Source organism: Oncorhynchus keta, unplaced genomic scaffold (genome assembly GCF_023373465.1).
Source record: "Oncorhynchus keta strain PuntledgeMale-10-30-2019 unplaced genomic scaffold, Oket_V2 Un_contig_3823_pilon_pilon, whole genome shotgun sequence".
Taxonomy (NCBI): Eukaryota; Metazoa; Chordata; class Actinopteri; order Salmoniformes; family Salmonidae; genus Oncorhynchus; species Oncorhynchus keta.
Window position 1 is genome coordinate 1 of NW_026287448.1, and position 25,332 is coordinate 25,332.

At 40.9% G+C, this 25,332-nt stretch overlaps 1 protein-coding gene across 1 annotated transcript; it reads left to right on the forward strand.

Moving 5' to 3' along the window:
• Positions 1 to 13,787: 13,787 nt before the first annotated feature.
• On the forward strand, positions 13,788 to 24,341 carry LOC118383826 (5-hydroxytryptamine receptor 3A-like). The gene is made up of 10 exons (XM_052508656.1): positions 13,788 to 13,821; positions 13,967 to 14,021; positions 14,360 to 14,601; positions 14,708 to 14,752; positions 15,054 to 15,160; positions 15,383 to 15,552; positions 16,578 to 16,699; positions 19,186 to 19,396; positions 21,828 to 21,977; positions 23,726 to 24,341. The coding sequence occupies exons 3-10, from the start codon at positions 14,506 to 14,508 to the stop codon at positions 23,947 to 23,949; spliced, it is 1,125 nt and encodes a 374-aa protein (XP_052364616.1). The 5' UTR covers positions 13,788 to 13,821; positions 13,967 to 14,021; positions 14,360 to 14,505; the 3' UTR covers positions 23,950 to 24,341.
• Positions 24,342 to 25,332: the final 991 nt, after the last annotated feature.

Sequence of the window (25,332 nt, forward strand, 5' to 3'; positions counted from 1 at the left end):
CCTAGACATAATGAGTCATGGTTACAGACCATGTAGCTAGGACCCCTAGACATAATGAGTCAGGTTACAGACCATGTAGCTAGGACCCCTAGACATAATGAGTCAGGTTACAGACCATGTAGCTAGGACCCTAGACATAATGAGTCACAGAATGAGTCTAGACATAATGAGTCAGGTTACAGACCATGTAGCTAGGACCCCTAGACATAATGAGTCAGGTTACAGACCATGTAGCTAGGACCCCTAGACATAATGAGTCACGGTTACAGACCATGTAGCTAGGACCCCTAGACATAATGAGTCAGGTTACAGACCATGTAGCTAGGACCCCTAGACATAATGAGTCAGGTTACAGACCATGTAGCTAGGACCCCTAGACATAATGACTCAGGTTACAGACCATGTAGCTAGGACCCCTAGACATAATGAGTACAGCAAACCTAGTAGGCTAGTTATTGCTTTCGTAATACCTCCGCTTTATATTCTCATTATTCATTAGTCAGCTAGTTAACCTTTGCCCTATGCAACTGAGAGACTGTGATCTTGGTCATTAGTTTAAAGTTGTATTAGTTTTATGTAGACATGGTATTCACCACCCAACAAAATACTTACTTGCAGATTCCTTCTCAACAATGCAACAATAAGAAATAATAAAAGATACATACATTTTTGCTTAAGTATAATACAGGAAGGCATAATGTATATTACAATATTTACAGATGTTTTGGGGAAGGGGGGATTGGGGGGCAAGTGTTTAAATGATTCAGTACTTAGTAATAATTATAAGAGTCTGATAGCAGCAGTTGTGATGTGTGTGTGTAGTGTGTGTGTGTGAGTGAGTGAGTGAGTGAGTGAGTGAGTGAGTGAGTGAGTGAGTGAGTGAGTGCATATGTGCTAAGGTGCGGACAGTCAGTGCAGGTGCTCAGTGTTCAGCAGTCTGATGGCTTGTAGAAAAAAACTCGTGGCTGGGGTCCTCGATGACACTGCGGGCCTTCCACAGACACCGTGTGGAGTAGATGTCCTGGATGGTGCTGCGGGCCTTCCACAGACACCGTGTGGAGTAGATGTCCTGGATGGTGCTGCGGGCCTTCCACAGACACCGTGTGGAGTAGATGTCCTGGATGGTGCTGTGGGCCTTCCACAGACACTGTGTGGAGTAGATGTCCTGGATGGTGCTGCCTTCCACAGACACCGTGTGGAGTAGATGTCCTGGATGGTGCTACGGGCCTTCCACAGACACCGTTGGAGTAGATGTCCTGGATGGTGCTGTGGGCCTTCCACAGACACCGTGTGGACAGATGTGGTGCATTTACAAATCCTTCCACAGACACCGTGTGGAGTAGATGTCCTGGATGGTGCTATGGGCCTTCCACAGACACTGTGTGGAGTAGATGTCCTGGATGGTGCTACGGGCCTTCCACAGACACCGTGTGGAGTAGATGTCCTGGATGGTGCTGCGGGCCTTCCACAGACACCGTGTGGAGTAGATGTCCTGGATGGTGCTGCGGGCCTTCCACAGACACCGTGTGGAGTAGATGTCCTGGATGGTGCTACGGGCCTTCCACAGACACCGTGTGGAGTAGATGTCCTGGATGGTGCTGGGCCTTCCACAGACACCGTGTGGAGTAGATGTCCTGGATGGTGCTGCGGGCCTTCCACAGACACCGTGTGGAGTAGATGTCCTGGATGGTGCTACGGGCCTTCCACAGACACCGTGTGGAGTAGATGTCCTGGATGGTGCTGAGGGCCTTCCACAGACACCGTGTGGAGTAGATGTCCTGGATGGTGCTGAGGGCCTTCCACAGACACCGTGTGGAGTAGATGTCCTGGATGGTGCTACGGGCCTTCCACAGACACCGTGTGGAGTAGATGTCCTGGATGGTGCTGCGGGCCTTCCACAGACACCGTGTGGAGTAGATGTCCTGGATGGTGCTGCGGGCCTTCCACAGACACCGTGTGGAGTAGATGTCCTGGATGGTGCTGTGGGCCTTCCACAGACACCGTGTGGAGTAGATGTCCTGGATGGTGCTGTGGGCCTTCCACAGACACCGTGTGGAGTAGATGTCCTGGATGGTGCTACGGGCCTTCCACAGACACCGTGTGGAGTAGATGTCCTGGATGGTGCTGCGGGCCTTCCACAGACACCGTGTGGAGTAGATGTCCTGGATGGTGCTGTGGGCCTTCCACAGACACCGTGTGGAGTAGATGTCCTGGATGGTGCTGTGGGCCTTCCACAGACACTGTGTGGAGTAGATGTCCTGGATGGTGCTGTGGGCCTTCCACAGACACCGTGTGGAGTAGATGTCCTGGATGGTGCTGTGGGCCTTCCACAGACACCGTGTGGAGTAGATGTCCTGGATGGTGCTGTGGGCCTTCCACAGACACCGTGTGGAGTAGATGTCCTGGATGGTGCTACGGGCCTTCCACAGACACCGTGTGGAGTAGATGTCCTGGATGGTGCTGTGGGCCTTCCACAGACACGTGTGGAGTAGATGTCCTGGATGGTGCTGCCTTCCACAGACACCGTGTGGAGTAGATGTCCTGGATGGTGCTGTGGGCCTTCCACAGACACCGTGTGGAGTAGATGTCCTGGATGGTGATGTGGGCCTTCCACAGACACCGTGTGGAGTAGATGTCCTGGATGGTGCTGTGGGCCTTCCACAGACACCGTGTGGAGTAGATGTCCTGGATGGTGCTGTGGGCCTTCCACAGACACCGTGTGGAGTAGATGTCCTGGATGGGTGGGAGCACGGTTCCATTGATGGCACCATTAGCGCAACAATAAGGGATTCCTTTGTCTCCAGTGTCCCCAATTAGGGCCTAATAAATACTTGTTTAGATAAGGAAGAAAGAACACAACAGAGCAGCATAAACACTTCACATGCTTTCAAAGGGTCCATAACAAAACACTAAGCAATTACTACAGAGACCATAATAACAGCAGCACTAACAGACCCTGGTCATCCAAAGAAGTGTTTCCTAAAATAGATAGCTGGCACCATTACTCTGCTTCCTTGTTAAGTCGACACCTTGCACAGCATATTGGTTTTCCTAGCTGAGTGAAGAGAGATAACAGTAGTGGATATTCTTACTGATAGTTATGCAGGTGAGTGAAGAAAGTTAACAGTAGTGGATATTCTTACTGATAGTTATGCAGGTGAGTGAAGAAAGATAACAGTTATGGATATTCTTATTGATAGTCCGTAGTAACAACCCATGAGGTGCATTGACAGCAGGTCATCACTGACTGGTGTTAGTTAACAGGCCATCACCAACTGGTCTTAACAGGCATCCACAGCAGTATGACAGAGCGAAAACAAGGTTGTATAAAGTACGACAGACAGGAAATGTTTTATTACAGTACATACTGAACCTATAAACTGAACTCTCCTCTCAATAATGTTTTACAGGAAGTTCAAGAACAGCGGAAGCCATATGAAGGACAGTATGTCTTGTTCCATGAATATTTAACTGATAAGTTGACTGTAAGGAAGCCAAATAATTGCTTTAGGGTAAAGTTCGATCTCATGTATGTGTTCCTTTAGTGTTGTTATTAATGGATATTAGAGTCTGTTACCGGGAGACAAAATGACTGGAGATGGCATCTATGTGTTCCTTTAGTGTTGTTATTAATGGATATTAGAGTCTGTTACCAGGACACAACATGACTGGAGATGGCATCTATGTGCTCCTTTAGTGTTGTTATTAGAGTCTGTTACCGGGAGACAACATGACTGGAGATGGCATCTATGTGTTCCTTTAGTGTTGTTATTAGAGTCTGTTACCGGGACACAACATGACTGGAGATGGCATCTATGTGCTCCTTTAGTGTTGTTATTAGAGTCTGTTACCGGGACACAACATGACTGGAGATGGCATCTATGTGTTCCTTTAGTGTTGTTATTAATGGATATTAGAGTCTGTTACCGGGACACAACATGACTGGAGATGGCATCTATGTGCTCCTTTAGTGTTGTTATTAGAGTCTGTTACCGGGAGACAACATGACTGGAGATGGCATCTATGTGTTCCTTTAGTGTTGTTATTATTGGATATTAGAGTCTGTTACCGGGAGACAACATGACTGGAGATGGCATCTATGTGTTCCTTTAGTGTTGTTATTAATGGATATTAGAGTCTGTTACCGGGACACAACATGACTGGAGATGGCATCTATGTGTTCCTTTAGTGTTGTTATTAGAGTCTGTTACCGGGACACAAAATGACTGGAGATGGCATCTATGTGTTCCTTTAGTGTTGTTATTAGAGTCTGTTACCGGGACACAACATGACTGGAGATGGCATCTATGTGTTCCTTTAGTGTTGTTATTAGAGTCTGTTACCGGGAGACAAAATGACTGGAGATGGCATCTATGTGTTCCTTTAGTGTTGTTATTAATGGATATTAGAGTCTGTTACTGGGACACAACATGACTGGAGATGGCATCTATGTGTTCCTTTAGTGTTGTTATTAGAGTCTGTTACCGGGACACAACATGACTGGAGATGGCATCTATGTGTTCCTTTAGTGTTGTTATTAGAGTCTGTTACCGGGAGACAACATGACTGGAGATGGCATCTATGTGTTCCTTTAGTGTTGTTATTAGAGTCTGTTACCGGGACACAACATGACTGGAGATGGCATCTATGTGTTCCTTTAGTGTTGTTATTAGAGTCTGTTACCGGGAGACAACATGACTGGAGATGGCATCTATGTGTTCCTTTAGTGTTGTTATTAATAGATATTAGAGTCTGTTACCGGGACACAACATGACTGGAGATGGCATCTATGTGTTCCTTTAGTGTTGTTATTAGAGTCTGTTACCGGGACACAACATGACTGGAGATGGCATCTATGTGTTCCTTTAGTGTTGTTATTAGAGTCTGTTACCGGGAGACAAAATGACTGGAGATGGCATCTATGTGTTCCTTTAGTGTTGTTATTAATGGATATTAGAGTCTGTTACTGGGACACAACATGACTGGAGATGGCATCTATGTGTTCCTTTAGTGTTGTTATTAGAGTCTGTTACCGGGACACAACATGACTGGAGATGGCATCTATGTGTTCCTTTAGTGTTGTTATTAGAGTCTGTTACCGGGACATAACATGACTGGAGATGGCATCTATGTGTTCCTTTAGTGTTGTTATTAGAGTCTGTTACCGGGACACAACATGACTGGAGATGGCATCTATGTGTTCCTTTAGTGTTGTTATTAGAGTCTGTTACCGGGAGACAACATGACTGGAGATGGCATCTATGTGTTCCTTTAGTGTTGTTATTAATAGATATTAGAGTCTGTTACCGGGACACAAATGACTGGAGATGACATCTATGTGTTCCTTTAGTGTCGTTATTAGAGTCTGTTACCGGGACACAACATGACTGGAGATGGCATCTATGTGTTCCTTTAGTGTTGTTATTAATAGATATTAGAGTCTGTTACCGGGACACAACATGACTGGAGATGGCATCTATGTGTTCCTTTAGTGTTGTTATTAGAGTCTGTTACCGGGACACAACATGACTGGAGATGGCATCTATGTGTTCCTTTAGTGTTGTTATTAGAGTCTGTTACCGGGACACAACATGACTGGAGATGGCATCTATGTGTTCCTTTAGTGTTGTTATTAGAGTCTGTTACCGGGACACAACATGACTGGAGATGGCATCTATGTGTTCCTTTAGTGTTGTTATTAGAGTCTGTTACCGGGACACAACATGACTGGAGATGGCATCTATGTGTTCCTTTAGTGTTGTTATTAGAGTCTGTTACCGGGACACAACATGACTGGAGATGGCATCTATGTGTTCCTTTAGTGTTGTTATTAGAGTCTGTTACCGGGACACAACATGACTGGAGATGGCATCTATGTGTTCCTTTAGTGTTGTTATTAGAGTCTGTTACCGGGACACAACATGACTGGAGATGGCATCTATGTGTTCCTTTAGTGTTGTTATTAGAGTCTGTTACCGGGACACAACATGACTGGAGATGGCATCTATGTGTTCCTTTAGTGTTGTTATTAGAGTCTGTTACCGGGACACAACATGACTGGAGATGGCATCTATGTGTTCCTTTAGTGTTGTTATTAGAGTCTGTTACCGGGACACAACATGACTGGAGATGGCATCTATGTGTTCCTTTAGTGTTGTTATTAGAGTCTGTTACCGGGACACAACATGACTGGAGATGGCATCTATGTGTTCCTTTAGTGTTGTTATTAGAGTCTGTTACCGGGACACAACATGACTGGAGATGGCAAAACTTCATTGGGCACCATAGTATCATTTTTCATTCTATTTGTGAACTCATGAGATAATGGCATAATGTTAACAGTACAATAACTTGTGCTATTTAGTGCTTCGGCTGTGTTTTCAAAAGTATTGTGTGTGCAACCTCCACCTTGCAATATAACAACATTTCACTTCTTGACCATAGCTAGTTGCCTTGCCAGAAAATAACTATTTCCAGAATTAGGACTCTGAAACATGTGGACGTCCTGCCTAGAGAAATGCCTGTGTATTATCATGTGAATATTGCTCACCATGTTATTTCCTTTAAATGGTCCAACATCATGTGAATATTGCTCACCATGTTATTTCCTTTAAATGGTCTAACATCATGTGAATATTGCTCACCATGTTATTTCCTTTAAATGGACCAACATCATGTGAATATTGCTCACCATGTTATTTCCTTTAAATGGACTAACATCATGTGAATATTGCTCACCATGTTATTTCCTTTAAATGGACCAACATCATGTGAATATTGCTCACCATGTTATTTCCTTTAAATGGACCAACATCATGTGAATATTGCTCACCATGTTATTTCCTTTAAATGGTCCAACATCATGTGAATATTGCTCACCATGTTATTTCCTTTAAATGGACCAACATCATGTGAATATTGCTCACCATGTTATTTCCTTTAAATGGACTAACATCATGTGAATATTGCTCACCATGTTATTTCCTTTAAATGGACCAACATCATGTGAATATTGCTCACCATGTTATTTCCTTTAAATGGACCAACATCATGTGAATATTGCTCACCATGTTATTTCCTTTAAATGGACCAACATCATGTGAATATTGCTCACCATGTTATTTCCTTTAAATGGACCAACATCATGTGAATATTGCTCACCATGTTATTTCCTTTAAATGGTCCAACATCATGTGAATATTGCTCACCATGTTATTTCCTTTAAATGGACTAACATCATGTGAATATTGCTCACCATGTTATTTCCTTTAAATGGTCCAACATCATGTGAATATTGCTCACCATGTTATTTCCTTTAAATGGACCAACATCATGTGAATATTGCTCACCATGTTATTTCCTTTAAATGGACCAACATCATGTGAATATTGCTCACCATGTTATTTCCTTTAAATGGACCAACATCATGTGAATATTGCTCACCATGTTATTTCCTTTAAATGGACCAACATCATGTGAATATTGCTCACCATGTTATTTCCTTTAAATGGACCAACATCATGTGAATATTGCTCACCATGTTATTTCCTTTAAATGGACCAACATCATGTGAATATTGCTCACCATGTTATTTCCTTTAAATGGTCCAACATCATGTGAATATTGCTCACCATGTTATTTCCTTTAAATGGACTAACATCATGTGAATATTGCTCACCATGTTATTTCCTTTAAATGGACCAACATCATGTGAATATTGCTCACCATGTTATTTCCTTTAAATGGACCAACATCATGTGAATATTGCTCACCATGTTATTTCCTTTAAATGGATTAACATCATGTGAATATTGCTCACCATGTTATTTCCTTTAAATGGACCAACATCATGTGAATATTGCTCACCATGTTATTTCCTTTAAATGGACTAACATCATGTGAATATTGCTCACCATGTTATTTCCTTTAAATGGACCAACATCATGTGAATATTGCTCACCATGTTATTTCCTTTAAATGGTCCAACATCATGTGAATATTGCTCACCATGTTATTTCCTTTAAATGGTCCAACATCATGTGAATATTGCTCACCATGTTATTTCCTTTAAATGGATTGCTCACCAACATCATGTGAATATTGCTCACCATGTTATTTCCTTTAAATGGACCAACATCATGTGAATATTGCTCACCATGTTATTTCCTTTAAATGGACCAACATCATGTGAATATTGCTCACCATGTTATTTCCTTTAAATTAACATCATGTGAATATTGCTCACCATGTTATTTCCTTTAAATGGACCAACATCATGTGAATATTGCTCACCATGTTATTTCCTTTAAATGGTCCAACATCATGTGAATATTGCTCACCATGTTATTTCCTTTAAATGGACCAACATCATGTGAATATTGCTCACCATGTTATTTCCTTTAAATGGACCAACATCATGTGAATATTGCTCACCATGTTATTTCCTTTAAATGGACCAACATCATGTGAATATTGCTCACCATGTTATTTCCTTTAAATGGTCCAACATCATGTGAATATTGCTCACCATGTTATTTCCTTTAAATGGACCAACATCATGTGAATATTGCTCACTAACATGTTATTTCCTTTAAATGGACCAACATCATGTGAATATTGCTCACCATGTTATTTCCTTTAAATGGACCAACATCATGTGAATATTGCTCACCATGTTATTTCCTTTAAATGGACCAACATCATGTGAATATTGCTCACCATGTTATTTCCTTTAAATGGACCAACATCATGTGAATATTGCTCACCATGTTATTTCCTTTAAATGGACCAACATCATGTGAATATTGCTCACCATGTTATTTCCTTTAAATGGACCAACATCATGTGAATATTGCTCACCATGTTATTTCCTTTAAATGGACCAACATCATGTGAATATTGCTCACCATGTTATTTCCTTTAAATGGATTAACATCATGTGAAACTTAGTGTTAAGACCCACCACATTAATGACATACTAAAATGGTGAACTCATAATGATATGTAATATAGACCCCTCCCCTGATAACAGTCTGCCACTGGTGAGAATGAACAAGGTCCTTGTACACTGTATCTTTGGGAATCAGTGATTTTCAAGGTAGTAGCACCAATGACATAAAACTGAGGGATACACATTATACTAGTAAAAATAATGTTTTTTTAATAGCCTTCTTTCATTTTTATTGATCTATACAATATATTAAATATTTTAGCCTAAAAAAATAAGAGATATCTCTAAATCGCCAGAACATCACTACAACTCTACACATCAATACTGGAACAAGGATATTTGCAGACCCTGAGCTTTTAAAACAATGCATACACATACAGTTGTGCAGTATAAAGGACTTGCATTAGGTCATTAATAAACAGTTTGATATAAACAAAAACAGTTATGATGTGTAACTATTTGTCATTTTAAAGTGTTTTTCATGGAAGGGACCCAAATTCCACTGTAATTCAAGAATGACCCAAGTGTAAATAAGACGCTGGGTTTGATCTTGAATAATCAAACAGGTTAGGTTTCCTCACCATTTAGTGTACACATGGAAAGCTAATTGTCATTCCTGTAAAGCACTGCTCAGCACAAGGCCCTGATTAATCAATCCATTTACAATAAATTTTTTTATATTTGTTTATAAAATCGGTCAGAGAGGATATACCAAGTGAGTTGAGTTTATCTCTGCCCAAACCCTGACACATCTACTACTGTATGTGTAACAGTGGTATTTCAGTAGCAATAGCTTCAGAGGAACTGGCCTGGAGAGGGGATGGTTCAGGCCCAACCAATTTGTACTGTATTTGGCAGTGTGATGGACACCTCTGACTGATTCAGGTCAGGGTTACGATTCATTTGTGGCACGAAAATGAGAAGCTAGTTTTGAAGTGGGACTGGTTTGTCGGGTTGAAGCGAACATATTGGAGTAAGGGAACCGTGCTCACATCTACTGTATGCGTTGCTCATTTCACCCCGGAGGACTTCGATGGCTTAATATACCCAGTGGAATGCAGCACACAGAATGATACTGTCACATCTGCTCCTGCTACACCCCCTAGTGGACAACCGGTGTCTCCTTGACCTGCAGCCTTTCCCCCAGTCCTCTCCCTCACCCTCTTCTTCTCTCTCTGTGTGTGATTGTGTGGTTGGAGACAGGTGTGCTAGACTCAGAGCAGTTCCCCACCAGCTGCAACCCGTTCCATAATCAAGACCTCTACAAATACTCAGTCCTGCCACTTCCACTCTGCCAGATTGTAGTCTCTGTTCAGTTGGCCATGTGGCTAGCTATTTGTTGTGATTTAAGATCCTGTATCCTGCTGTGCCTATTTCCTTGCCTGACACGGTTTCTCTTCTCACTGCAGTTTTGCCGCTCTAACTCTGGTTCCTGTCTCCTGTTCCACATCTCGCTACCCTGTTCTGGATTCAACTCATCACTTCCTTGGATTCCCCTCCAGACCTGTTTACCCTGTCCCAACCCAGCTCACTCCAACCTCAGCCTCCATAACTGGTTTCCTACAACTCATCCAAGCTTCGCTGGATCTGCACTTCATCTCTAAGCATTAAGGAAAGAAATTCAACAGATTAACCTTTAACAAGGCACACTTGTTAATTGAAATTCCAGGTGACTACCTCATGAAGCTGGTTGAGAGAATGCCAAGAGCGTGCAAAGCTGTCATCAACGCAAAGGGTGGCTACTTTGAAGAATTGCAAATATAAAATACATTTTGATTTATTTAAATAGTTTGTTTACTACATGATTCCATATGTTGTATTTCATAGTTTTGGTGTATTCAGTATTATTCTACAAATCAAAGTTTATTTGTCACGTGCGCCGTTTACAACAGGTGAAATGTTTACTTATGGGCTCTAACCAATAGTGCGAAAAAAAGGTGTGTGTGTAAGGAAATAAAACAGTAAAAAGACATTTGAAAATAACAGTAGCAAGGCAATATACAGGCACCGGTTGGTCAGGCTTATTGAGGTAGTATGTACCTGTATGGTTGAAGTGAGTATGCATATGATCTGAGAGTAGCAGTAGTGTAAAAAGAGGGGTTGGTTGGTGGGTTGCTGGACACAATGCAGATAGCCCGGTTAGACAATGTGTGGGAGCACTGGTTGGTCAGGCCAATTGAGTTAGTAGGTACATGAATGTATAGTTAAAGTGACTTTGTATATATGATCAACAGAGTAGCAGCAGTGTAAAAGAGGGGTTGGGATGGGGGGGCACACAATGCAAATAGTCTGGGTAACCATTTGGTTACCTGTTCAGGAGTCTTATGGCTTGGGGGTAAAAACTGAGAAGCCTTTTTGTCCTAGACTTGGTACTCCGGTACCACTTGCCAGGCGGTAGTAGAGAGAACAGTCTATGACTATGACAATCGTTAGGGCCTTCCTCTGACAATGTAGACAATAGTCCAAATGAAGAAAAACCCTTGAATGAGTCCAAACGTTTAACTGGTATTGTACATACACATACACACACACACATACACATACACACACACACATACAATTCCTAATGGTTTCAGACCACGGGGTCTTGGTCAAATATTTTGCGAAACACTGACCCTTAAGTAATTTGCTGATTCTGAATGGATCTTGCAGTAAATGTTCACACTAAACGGTTAAGTTACAGGTTACTAGTCCACAACCAGCTGTCAAAACAAGTTGCTTCATGAACCACTAGTGAGTAGATAGCAACCTTTCTCCATTACCCAGAGAGGAGACAGCACAACTGAAACCACAATGCTGTCTGGTGCCCATGCATGATGACATTTCAAATAAACCAACTCAATCCCTTTTGTATTATTGTCTGTATGAAGTCTGTATGCTCAACAATATGATAACAGCCTACGGTCCTATTGAGGTCCAGTGAAACATATAGCCAACTACAGGGTTTAGAGGCAGGTGGAGGTGCAGTATATCCACTTCTGCCTAGTCACAGTAATTAGTAATTACCTGTCTGTTGTGGTTGTTGTTTACACAAGATGGTGAAATGAATCCTGGGAGGTTCATTTAAAAACTAATTATTTGGGGATTATGGTCAAGCACATCCTGTACAATATCGAGGATAATATTCTAATGTAGACAGTTTGTGGGGGTGTGTGTGGCTGTGGAAGACTGGGGCAGCAACATGTTAAAGAGCAGCCTTTATAAGGGTTATTCCTAGTGAGGCTTTGGCTTGAGAGGAAAGGAGAAGGCAAGTGGTGATCACTGAGCATCTAAAGGTTGGTTTTCAGTCCTTCTAACAGTTTCATTAGAGGAAACTTGTCTTAATTTATACTAAGACTGTGTGTGCTGACTCTACAGTATGTGCTTTGTGACAGGAGGACGTGCAGGGATGAGACCCATGGACCACAGTGTGCTGAAATGTTGTCTCTTCTCCCTATTCTTGCTAACAGGTAAGACATTGGGCTCCATTTTACTCTTCTTAAAACAGGCGCGAATTGTGCTAGAATAATGTAATCTTTGTTCCTATTGGCAGATATGAAGTAAAAAGTGTAAAAAGTGTGAAACACAGGAAAAAGCGATTCCAAACTGCAATATTCATTTTCATTTCTTGTCACAAACAGATGATATTATTAAAGTCATGAAAAAGAAACATGTCCAATGAAAATCTAATAAATATAACCCAGCTAGCACATTTGGTTCCTTGGAAGTTGTGGGAACGTATGTTTTTGGTTTTACATTGGTTGTGGGAACACAGCCATACGTTTCCTGACTGGTAAAACTTAACGTTTTTTAAACATTCTGAGAGCAGAAGTGAAAATGTTATCTGTTCTGAGAACATTTATTTTTAGGTTGCAGGAAGGTTCTGATAACGTTTTACTCTGGTTCCTTGAACATTTTCCTGGGAGTTATTTTTTAATTATAATATCGAATGTATTTGATTAAATATGCAGACAGACAAATTAAAAGTAAGTTTACATTGTAATACTTCTGACAGCCAACTCCAGCTCCGCCCATAACTTTTGGACTTTATAGCATTCCCAGAAAGCAGGGATTATTGAGTCATTGTTAGTTTTACACTTAAGAAATGACTGAATTTGTGTCATTTTTCTCTTGTATAATAAATTATATACTTTAGTTTATACTGGATTAAGCATACATTTTGATTAACTGTAATTTCGTTAATTAAGCTCCAACATTCCCTCTATCTTGTGCCAAAATCAGTTATTTTTGAAGCCTTGGTTCCAATAGTTTATATATATATATATTTTAAGAGATTGCCAGTTGGATATGCTCTATCCAAGGTTTAGTATATCATATGAACATCATTTTTTAAACTCATATAGATTTCCTCAGGGTTGCTCTGATGTCCAAAAGATTTCAAATCTAAATTTTGTGATATGTAACTTTTAAGTTGCAGGTATTTGAAAATATCTACATTGGTCAGTCCAAAATTGCGTTTGAATTCTGCCATGGAAATAAATATGTTTCCTGTTACCAAGTAATTTTATCAAATCAAATCATTTTATGATTTCCATTCTTTTAGATTTTCATATGGACCAATTTATCGGAGAATTCTGAAAAGCTATTCAATGATTGTTCCATAGGGTTGTATTTTTAGGGAGTAATATTGCTTCTTGTAAATGATGTTTCATTTTCTTTTATATCGTTATATTGTTCTGAACTATGAAGTTGTTAATGTTCTGAGATTTTATCCATTGAAAATAGACAAAAACAAAAATAAATTATTCTTGGGATGAGGATGCACATATTTTTTACTCACGTAACAGACCCCATTTCAAAGGTACCAAGCACTCATTAAGATCAGGTGTGGCCAATTAGTGGGCGCGACCAACCTGAACACACTTTACAAGGTAGAGGATAGAGTTTTGTTGATGCTGAGAACAAAATCTATATGTTTTTACATAACAGTCTTCAAACATTTTCATTACAACAATTTTCTTGTGGTTTTTATAGAAAGTTTTCTTGTATTTAAAAAAAATTGTATTACTTTCTCAGAACGTTCCAAATCCAAGCAACTATCCTGCACCATTCCCAGAAAAGTTGTGGGAAGGTTGTATGCAAAATAACCACAGGACAATCAAGCACTTACCAAGCTCTAAAAATGTTGTTCTCAGAACGTAACTGATAATGGACTACTGATAAGAGTATCAGGTTTAGATACAGTGCAATATATAGAGAGCATGATCACTTTTCACAGTGACTACTTTGAGTCACTACTACAGTCACTACTTTGAAGACATGCAACAACCTTATCCCATTTCATTTAGACTGTGTAAGTCATTTATTGTACTATGTTGAACTATTGAAAAGCCTCTTTGGTTCCTAGAAAAGCGCTATATAAATCCAATATTATATTCTTAAATTAAATACCTGTCTCTGGTTCCACAGTGTCTGCATCAGGCACTCTATCCAACGCAGCAATTACTACTATCCAACCACTATCTAATACAGCCAGTGCATCCCAACCAGCCAACACAGCCACTTCATCCAGTGCAACCACACCATCCTGTTTGACCCGTCGATGTCTGGCCAGCATGCTGATTGCGAAAGAAGCTCTGAGTCAGCCACAGTCTCCACGGTGCATCTCAATTATCAGTGTGCCGTCAATCATGTACGAAACGCTGTCTGTCGTAAGTCCCTTTCCTTTCCATTGAGTTTTCTACAATGTGATGAGTTTCAGAGATACCATATTGACATTTCTATCAATATGTGATGAATTATCCTCTTCCTAATAAGGATACAAAAAACCTCCGCTTCGAGAGTCGTCTGGAAGTCCCGCTGGTAAGTACCCTCTTAGGAAAAAAAAAAAAAGGTGCTATAACCTAAAATGGTTCTCCGGCTGTCTTCATAGGAGAACCTTTTGAAGAACCCTATTTGATTCCAGGTAGAACCCTTTTGGGTTCAATGTAGAATCCTTTCCACAGAGGGTTTGACCTGGAACCAAAAAGAGTTTTCCTATGAGGACAGCTGAAGATCCCTTTTGGAACCCCTTATTCTAAGAGTGTAGAGGCACAAAACATCCAGGGAGACATTCAAGTAAATGTGCCATCTTGTAATACCACTCATTATGATTATACAACAGTCTTGGGAAGACCCTGATTTATCATGGAACACATCAGTCTATCATCATGATATGGTGGTCCTGCCTGTCAGCAAAATCTGGACTCCTGAACTCCATGTGACTAATGGGTGAGTCCACTTACAACAGAATACAATAACTTATGTTATGTTTCATTATAATTTTTCATTTAGATTTTATAAGTCAATTTATGTGTAATCTTCTAAATAGCGAGTGAAACATGGACAGAATTAGAGACCGTACTAATATGTTTTAAGTGGCCAAATGTTTAGTTGTGACAGTTTTAGTAGATCAACCCTCAGTTGTCTGTCCTCAACCTCTCATGTCTAAAGAGTGCAAACAACGATGAAGCACAGCAACAAGGACTTGCTGGTGCACAGCAACGGGACTATAGAGCACATGGTCATCATGAACACTGTGGTGGGCTGTGAAGTCAATCTGTACAACTACCCCTTCGCTTCAGATTTCTGTGCCATCGCCCTTAATGTGTGGGCAATTAGTGGTAAGTGCATAATTTCAAACCTCATTTAGTCTGCTAAATGGCTCTTGCACACCATTATTTACCAAAGCTCTTACTAACCAAAAACAACAAACCAAAACAATAGTTGTCTGTATAGCCTAATGCAATATAGTATATAATGCATTTCAGTTTGTCATCTTTGGAATTTTCTATGCATCCTGACTGTCTAGCATTTCAGTTGGTGCTTGTTAGTGGGCTGGACACAGTGGGGCCATACTTAAGAACGTAAAAAAAATGTAAAAGTTTAAGCATCAGACTATTAAAATTGTTGATGTAGTTGCATGTGATCAAAGGCTGTATGTTAACTGTTCCCATGACATAACCTGGCAGATTTATCCATATACTAATCAGATGGCAATGATTATTTCCTGTAACAAATTCTGCATCCGCCTATCAAAGACCTTAAAACGTTTTGTTGTCCCCTTCTAAAGATTCCATCTTTAACTAAAGTTATCTCCCAAATTAAATCATGTTAATTCATAAGTTAATGACAAATCATAATTATATTAACAACATAAGCTCTAATTGGTTGTATAGCCTAGTTCAAGGTGGTAGTGTGAAATAGACAAATGCGTGGGTAAATGGTAAGCTTTCGCCTAGCCTCAAAGCGGATGTTCTGGATTTTACAACTTGATGTTAGATGGTTCCTCACCCTAAAAGTAGTCTGGGCAAGGAGAAACTGTAATCCATGGTTCGGTTTTCTCTGAACAGCCACTACAAACTTTAGCCACCGCTAACAAAAAATCTATGCGAGTGAAAGGGGAAATCATGCAATTGTCAATGTCAATTTTACAAAATCATTTTTTTATTTGTGGTAGTTTTTCCATCCCCTCCTGAGAACCAAGCTAAAACCGAACAAAGAGCCTAAAATCAAGGAATGAACGAAAGCAAATATGTTGTGGACCGTTACACCCCTAATGCCTATTGATATAAAACATTTTTTTTTGTTATAAACTATGGTATGATCTTTGAGTGAGAGAACTGGTATCAAATATCTGCTTTTCCAGGATGTGGCATGTTCCTGGACTTTGGGAAAGTGAGCACAACTAGCGCAAACCGTGGGGACTGGCTAACCGAGGAGGTGGAACTCAACACTAAAGGAGGCAGAGATGATCGCAACTATCTATGGGTTAGTGAGTGTTCCTGGTGATTTCAGTAGTTTATGTGATATGTAGAGTAAAGTATCTTTATCTATGGGTTAGTGAGTGTTCCTGGTGATTTCAGTAGTTTTTATAGAGTAAAGTATCTTTATCTATGGGTTAGTGATGATTTCAGTAGTTTATGTGACATGTAGAGTAAAGTATCTTTATCTATGGGTTAGTGAGTGTTCCTGGTGATTTCAGTAGTTTATGTGACATGTAGAGTAAAGTATCTTTATCTATGGGTTAGTGAGTGTTCCTGGTGATTTCAGTAGTTTATGTGACATGTAGAGTAAAGTATCTTTATCTATGGGTTAGTGAGTGTTCCTGGTGATTTCAGTAGTTTATGTGACATGTAGAGTAAAGTATCTTTATCTATGGGTTAGTGAGTGTTCCTGGTGATTTCAGTAGTTTATGTGACATGTAGAGTAAAGTATCTTTATCTATGGGTTAGTGAGTGTTCCTGGTGATTTCAGTAGTTTATGTGACATGTAGAGTAAAGTATCTTTATCTATGGGTTAGTGAGTGTTCCTGGTGATTTCAGTTGTATTTTATTTATGTGGGACATGTAAAGATACCTTATTCTTATTTTTATGGGCAAAGCTTAAACATTTACACTCAAAAGACAATACACTTATTCAAAACAAATTATTTCTGCCTGGCTTTTTATTTTATTTATTTAAACTTTATTTAACTAGGCAAGTCAGTTTAGAACAAATTCTTATTTACAATGACGGCCTACCAAAAGGCAAAAGGCCTCCTGCGTGGACGGGGGCTGAGATAAAATAAATAAATTATATATTAGGTCAAAAACACAACACTACATATAGAGAGACCTAAGACAAAAACATAGCAAGCCAGCAACACATGACAACAGCATGGTAGCAACACAACATGACAACAAATGACAACACACATGACAACAACATGGTAGCAACACAACATGACAACAACATGGTAGCAACACAACATGACAACAACATGGTAGCAACACAACATGACAACAACATGGTAGCACACAACATGACAACAACATGTACAAACACAGCATGGTAGCAACACAACATGACAACAACATGGTAGCAACACAACATCATGGTAGCAACACAACATGACAACAACATGGTAGCAACACAACATGACAACAACATGGTAGCAACACATGACAACACAGCATGGTAGCAACACAACATGACAACACAGCATGGTAGCAACACATGACAACAACATGGTAGCAACACAACATGACAACAACATGGTAGCAACACATGACAACACAACATGGTAGCAACACAACATGACAACAACATGGTAGCAACACATGACAACACAGCATGGTAGCAACACAAAACATGGTACAAACATTATTGGGCACAGACAACAGCACAAAGGGCAAGAAGGTACAGACAACAATACATCATGCAAAGCAGCCACAACTGTCAGTAAGAGTGTCCATGATTGAGTCTTTGAATGAAGAGATTGAGATAAAACTGTCCAGTTTGAGTGATTGTTGCAGCTCGTTCCGGCCACTAGCTGCAGGGAACTGAAAAGACGAGCGACCCAGGGATGTTTGTGCTTTGGGGACCTTTAACAGAATGTGATTGGCAGAACAGGTGTTGTATGTGGAGGATGAGGGCTGCAGTAGATATCTCAGACTGGGGGGAGTGAGGCCTAAGAGGGTTTTATAAATAAGCATCAACTAGTGGGTCTTGCCATGGGTATACAGAGATGACCAGTTTACAGAGGAGTATAGAGCGCAGTGATGTGTCCTATAAGGCAAATCTGATGGCCGAATGGTAATGAACATCTAGACGCTCAAGAGAACCCTTACCTACCGATCTATAAATGATGTCTCCGTAATCTAGCATGGGTAGGATGGTCATCTGAATCAGGGTTAGTTTGGCAGCTGGGGTGAAAGAGGAGTGATTACGGTAGAAGAAACCAAGTCTAGATTTAACTTTAGCCTGCAGCTTTGATATGTGCTGAGAGAAGGACAGTGTACCGTCTAGCCATACTCCCAAATGCTTGTATGAGGTGACTACCTCAAGCTCTAACCCCTCAGAGGTAGTAAACACACCTGTGGGGAGAGGGGCATTCTTCTTACCAAACAACATGACCTTTGTTTTGAAGGTATTCAGAACAAGGTTAAGGGTAGAGAAAGCTTGCTGGACACTAAGAAAGCTTTGTTGTAGAGCATTTAACACAAACTCCTGGGAGGGGCCAGCTGACTATAAGACTATCATCTGCATATAAATGGATGAGAGAGCTTCCTACTGCCTGAGCTATGTTGATGCAAATTGAGAAGAGTGTGGGGCCTAGGATTGAGACTTGGGGTACTCCCTTGGTGACAGGCAGTAGCTGAGACAGCAGATTTTCTGACTTTAAACACTGCACTCTGAGGTAGTTAGCAAACCAGGCCAAAGACACCCCAGAGACACCAATACTCCTTAGCCGGCTTATCTGTCTGTCTTCACAGGTGTCGCTGAAAATGCGGTCCGAAAACCCGTTTCTGTCCCTGGTCCTGCCCAGTATACTAATCATCTTGGCTGATGTGGGCAGCTTCGCCCTGCCGCTGGGAGAGAGCAAGCGCATCCCCTTCAAGGTTAAACTGGTTCTCAGCTTCATCATGTTCCTCAACATCCTCAAGGACCGTCTGCCTGGAGGAGGCCAGTGCAGCCCCATCATCCGTGAGTGTCCTGTGTGTAATGCACCAGAATGAAACAGCATTTGGTTATAAACGGTGTGTATGTATCGGAGTTAGAGCGACTGCGCCAAAAAAGCTCAGAAACATTTATTCTATTGTAAAAATTAACTACAAAGTGTAAAAAGGGACATTTTTGTCATAAAATCAGCCTCTTCCAAAACTGAATTTGGTACCAAAGTGTGTCACAGCGTAAATTAAGGTTGGGTTTGGATTCCAATCATGTCATCAATTCATGTCCCCTTTTGCCCAGGTTGTTTGTGGAAGAGTGGGCAAGTTTGTTTTGCATGAAATCAGTCAATTGAAATAAATTCATTAGGCCCTAATCTATGGAATTTACATGACTGGGAATACAGATATGCATCTGTTGGTCACAGATACTTGGATCAGAAAACCAGTCAGTATCTGGTGTGACCACTATTTGCCTCATGCAGTGCAACACTCCTTCACATAGAGGTGACCAGGCTGTTGCTTGTGGCCTGAGGAATTTTGTCCCACTCCTCTTCAATGGTTGTGCAAAGTTGCTGGATATTGGCGGGAACTGGAACATGCTGCTGGAACACACGTTGATCCAGAGCATACCAAACATGCTCAATGGGTGCCATGTCTGGTGAGTTTGCAGGCCATGGAAGAACTGGGAAATGTTCAGCTTCCAGGAATTGAGTACAGATTCTTGCGACATGGGGCAGTATATTATCATTCTGAAACATGGTGATGGCGGCGGATGAATGGCACGACAATGGGCCTCAGGATCTCGTCACGGTAACTCTGATTTCAAATGACCATCGATAAAATGCAATTGTGTTTGTTGTCCGTAGCTTATGACTGCCCATACCATAACCCCACCTCCACCATGGGACACTCTGTTCACAACGTTGCAAACCGCTCACCCACACAACGCCAAACACGCTGTCTGCCATCTGCCCGGTACAGCTGAAACCAGGATTAATCCATGAAGAGCACACTTCTCCAGTGTGCCAGTGGCCATCGAAGGTATAGGATTTTCCCTATGAAGTCTGTTACGACGCCCGTCAGGTTAAGACCCTGGTAAAGACAACGAGCAGGCAGATGCGCTTCCCTGAGACTGGTTCTGACAGCTTGTGCAGAAATTCTTCGGTTGTGCAAACCCACAGTTTCATCAGCTGTCCGGGTGGCTCGTCTCAGACCATTATGGGATCAGCCGTCTTGCTTCAGGGGGAGATGTGGCGATATGCTGATATCTACAGTATCTAATGACGTTATGTCAAGTTCATAAACACACTGCCAGGCATGCACAGTACAACCTGTGATGTTCTATACTGAACAAAAATATAAAACACAACATGTAAAGTGTTGGTCCCATGTTTCATGAGCTGAAATAAAAGATCCCAGAAACGTTCCATATGCACAAAAAGCTTATTTCTCTCAAATGTTATGCACACATTTGTTTACATCCCTGTTAGTGAGCATTTCTCCTTTGCCAAGATAATCCATCCACCTGACAGGTGTGGCATATAAAGAAGCTGATTAAACAACATAATTCCACAGGTGCACCTTGTGCTGGGGGACAATAAAAGGCCACTCTAAAATGTGCAGTTTTGTCACAAAACACAATGTGTTGTAGGACCGCTGAGCTGATTGAAGACCGCAGGCATTCGACTCGCAGTAGTTGATATCGTTTCCACGGTAACATGTATTTACATCACATGATGAAGCTTTGAAACTATGTTGCAAGGTTCATTCGCAGCAAGGTTATGTAGAACGAGTATCACATGAAACATTCCAGACACTGGTTCTTGCCATCTTGGCATACTTTTGATTTGACAGAGAACTATGTGCTAGCCTAAGGTTAGACAGGCTAGCCTAAGGTTAGACAGGCTAGCCTAAGGTTAGACAGGCTAGCCTAAGGTTAGACAGGCTAGCCAGCTCCCCCCAGTTTGGCAAAACATATGGTCGATAAGAGTTTCTATTCGCCGCCTCTTTTCTACTTTAGCCTTCACACAGAACTGAATTAGATGATCATCTTGATATGGCGAGTCACTCAGGTGGGGTGAAACCACAAACCCAAAGACAACTTTTGTTTGGCTTCAATCACGACCGCTAGCATTTCATATTGAGACAAATCTAAAACGAGGCCAAATCAGGAAGTTCAGCAGCCCTTTAAGAATGTGCAGAAAGCTCACTCCACAGCTAGCTTGAAATGTTGCCAAGGGAGCTATCAAATTTGATATTTTTCTATAGCTCAATTGTTTGGTACGGTGTCAAGGTGGACGGCTGATGTGTGTTTGCGAGCAGAGTTTCACTATTTCCAGCCCGGTATGTTACAGGGACAGTAAAGAAAGATATACTGGTAGCAGCACACTGATGTCGGTTTCATGTATACAGGACCTCTCTGCCACCATGTAACACTCACACATCTCTCTCGTTGTTCTCCATAGGAAAGCACTTCTGTTTCTGTTTGGTCATCCTGGTGTTGAGCACGTTGCAGTCTATGGTGCTCACACGCCTGGCTAAGTGTGGCACTCTCTGGCCCTGCAGCCTCTCCAAGTCCAAAGACTCACTGCTTAAAGACACAGACAATGAAGAGGGTAAACTTTTCATTCTTCTGTCATCTCAGTTACCCACAGAGCAAGGTATATTTTTATCTGGTTGTCAAAGAAGACGTTACCAAACCTCCTTATTAGGGCTGCCAGAGTTAACTCAAGTTAACGTTATCATTTTAGTGCACAATATTTTATTTATTTACTATTAATCGCATTGTGTGAAAGTGTTGAATACACTGAAAACATCAAATACATAATCTATACCGCAAAAATGTACAATACCGTGTAAAAATAAGTGGACATTGAGATGAAATAATGTTACATTAGACAGAATCAAGATGTCAATGTTCTTAATGTTTCTTTGTATTTAAAAATCCTAAAACTACAGCTCACTTTGGAATGTATTTTCCCCCCAGTTAATTGTTGACAGCCCTAGTCTTTGTCTTTACCTTAGTCTTTGTCTTTACCCTAGTCTGTATGTCTTTACCCTAGTCTTTATGTCTTTGTCTTTACCCTAGTCTTTGTCTTTACCCTAGTCTTTATGTCTTTACCCTAGTCTTTATGTCTTTACCCTAGTCTTTATGTCTTTACCCTAGTCTTTACCCTAGTCTTTATGTCTTTACCCTAGTCTTTAGTCTTTACCTAGTCTATGTCTTTACCTCTAGTTTATGTCTTTACCCTAGTCTTTATGTCTTTACCCTAGTCTTTATGTCTTTACCCTAGTCTGTATGTCTTTACCCTAGTCTTTATGTCTTTACCCTAGTCTTTATGTCTTTACCCTAGTCTTTATGTCTTTACCCTAGTCTTTGTCTTTACCCTAGTCTTTATGTCTTTACCCTAGTCTTTATGTCTTTACCCTAGTCTTTATGTCTTTACCCTAGTCTTTATGTCTTTACCCTAGTCTTTATGTCTTTACCCTAGTCTGTATGTCTTTACCCTAGTCTGTATGTCTTTACCCTAGTCTTTATGTCTTTACCCTAGTCTTATGTCTTTACCCTAGTCTTTATGTCTTTACCCTAGTCTTTATGTCTTTACCCTAGTCTTATGTCTTTACCCTAGTCTTTATGTCTTTACCCTAGTTTATGTCTTTACCCTAGTCTTTATGTCTTTACCCTAGTCTTTATGTCTTTACCCTAGTCTTTATGTCTTTACCCTAGTCTTTATGTCTTTACCCTAGTCTTTATGTCTTTACCCTAGTCTTTATGTCTTTACCCTAGTCTTTATGTCTTTACCCTAGTCTTTATGTCTTTACCCTAGTTTATGTCTTTACCCTAGTCTTATGTCTTTACCCTAGTCTGTATGTCTTTACCCTAGTCTTTATGTCTTTACCCTAGTCTTTATGTCTTTACCCTAGTCTTTATGCAACCATTTATAACCTGACCATGATGTCATAATGACTTTATTGCAACCAGTCTACATTAAGGGGTACCCCATTTAAATATATGCTTATAGGGGGAATTTAAACCATTTACTGACAGTGTTACTGTTTGACAGTTTTTTTTTTGTTGCCATCATTTCCAATTTGTGGTCAAATATGACACCTGTTGGCACTTTTAGGGGGCAAAATAAATTGGCACTTTTAGGGGGCAAAATAAATTGGCACTTTTAGGGTAAAACAAATAAAATCATCACCATAAACAAGTCGAGGTATTTTGTTAATGAACAACCATTCTTACTCTCTAGCTGCAGTTGACGTCTTACCCAGCATAGTTCTCGCATGTCCACAATAATAATAATGTTATGTTAATCATGTAATCCCTTTTTCCTCTCATTTACTTTGTCTGATATTAAAGCCTCAGAGGAAGAGAAGAATACAGCCCTCCAGAAGGTGGTGAAGTTTCTCAACAAAATGGCTGCACAAGACCAGAAAAATGCTATACACCATCGCTTTGCCAACAAAGTGGACTTGATCTGTTTCTGTATCTATCTCACTGTCCTCATTGTTTACTCATTCATCATTTTATATTTCTCCTTTGGTTCTCAATGTGAGATCAACCATTTAGAATTCTGGCATTAAATTATTTATTTGCGTTTAACAATGATATTTAAATAAATATCAAGTATGTGTGTATTCTTCAGTAGAGATTTAACTATATTTATTTCAATATGTTTGAGCTAAGAATTCAATTGATTAGGACTATGCATCCTACCTTTGAAACACCTCTGCATATCTATCCATTTTCCATTCTTCCTGTGCCATCCAAGTTCCTGCATAGCCTACTGGTCAACGTAATGTAGTCAAAAATAATGCGAACGATGATGGTCAGTGATGAAGATGCGTCTAGCAACTTGCATTTACATTTACATTTAAGTCATTTAGCAGACGCTCTTATCCAGAGCGACTTACAAATTGATGCATTCACCTTATGACATCCAGTGGAACAGCCACTTTACAATAGTGCATCTAAATCTTTTAAGGGGGGTGAGAAGGATTACTTTATCCTATCCTAGGTATTCCTTAAAGAGGTGGGGTTTCAGGTGTCTCCGGAAGGTGGTGATTGACTCCGCTGTCCTGGCGTCGTGGGGGAGTTTGTTCCACCATTGGGGGCCAGAGCAGCGAACAGTTTTGACTGGGCTGAGCGGGAACTGTACTTCCTCAGTGGTAGGGAGGCGAGCAGGCCAGAGGTGGATGAACGCAGTGCCCTTGTTTGGGTGTAGGGCCTGATCAGAGCCTGGAGGTACTGAGGTGCCGTTCCCCTCACAGCTCCGTAGGCAAGCACCATGGTCTTGTAGCGGATGCGAGCTTCAACTGGAAGCCAGTGGAGAGAGCGGAGGAGCGGGGTGACGTGAGAGAACTTGGGAAGGTTGAACACCAGACGGGCTGCGGCGTTCTGGATGAGTTGTAGGGGTTTAATGGCACAGGCAGGGAGCCCAGCCAACAGCGAGTTGCAGTAATCCAGACGGGAACTTGCTGGTGCCGAGGCCCAGCATGATGACTCAATCCCGATTTATGGTATTGTCTGAATAACAGACCATCTGGGGGCTATTACAGGGGTCAAACACCTTATCTGTGGCAATCTCAGGGGTCAAACACCTTATCTGTGGCAATCTCAGGGGTCAAACAATCTCGATGAAAACACGTTCCCATGGATGTCCTGGGGGTCACTGACGCCAGGATAAGATGTAAAGACTGATGAAACTTGAATCGACTAAATGAATGTTACTGTGTGAATGAAATTGTCATGTTTGGATTGTTTCAAGAGTTCATAATGGGCTATTTATTTTGGTATGTTTTATAGTACTATGCTATGAACTTTGATATGTTTTATAGTACTATGCTATGTATTTTGGTATGTTTTATAGTACTATGCTATGTATTTTTCTACGCTGTTAAGACTTAAGATATTTTGTATTCTCTTTATCGTGAAGATTACTGGTATGTACCATTTGCTAATTGTAT

What these genes read in the sequence shown, in the direction of transcription:
- LOC118383826 (XM_052508656.1), top strand. Translation starts at nt 14,506, where the DNA reads ATGCTGATTGCGAAAGAAGCTCTGAGTCAGCCACAGTCTCCACGGTGC. An exon ending in TGTACGAAACGCTGTCTGTC is followed by an intron (nt 14,602 to 14,707) that starts GTAAGTCCCTTT and finishes CTTCCTAATAAG; the next exon opens with GATACAAAAAACCTCCGCTT. An exon ending in AGACACAGACAATGAAGAGG is followed by an intron (nt 21,978 to 23,725) that starts GTAAACTTTTCA and finishes CTGATATTAAAG; the next exon opens with CCTCAGAGGAAGAGAAGAAT.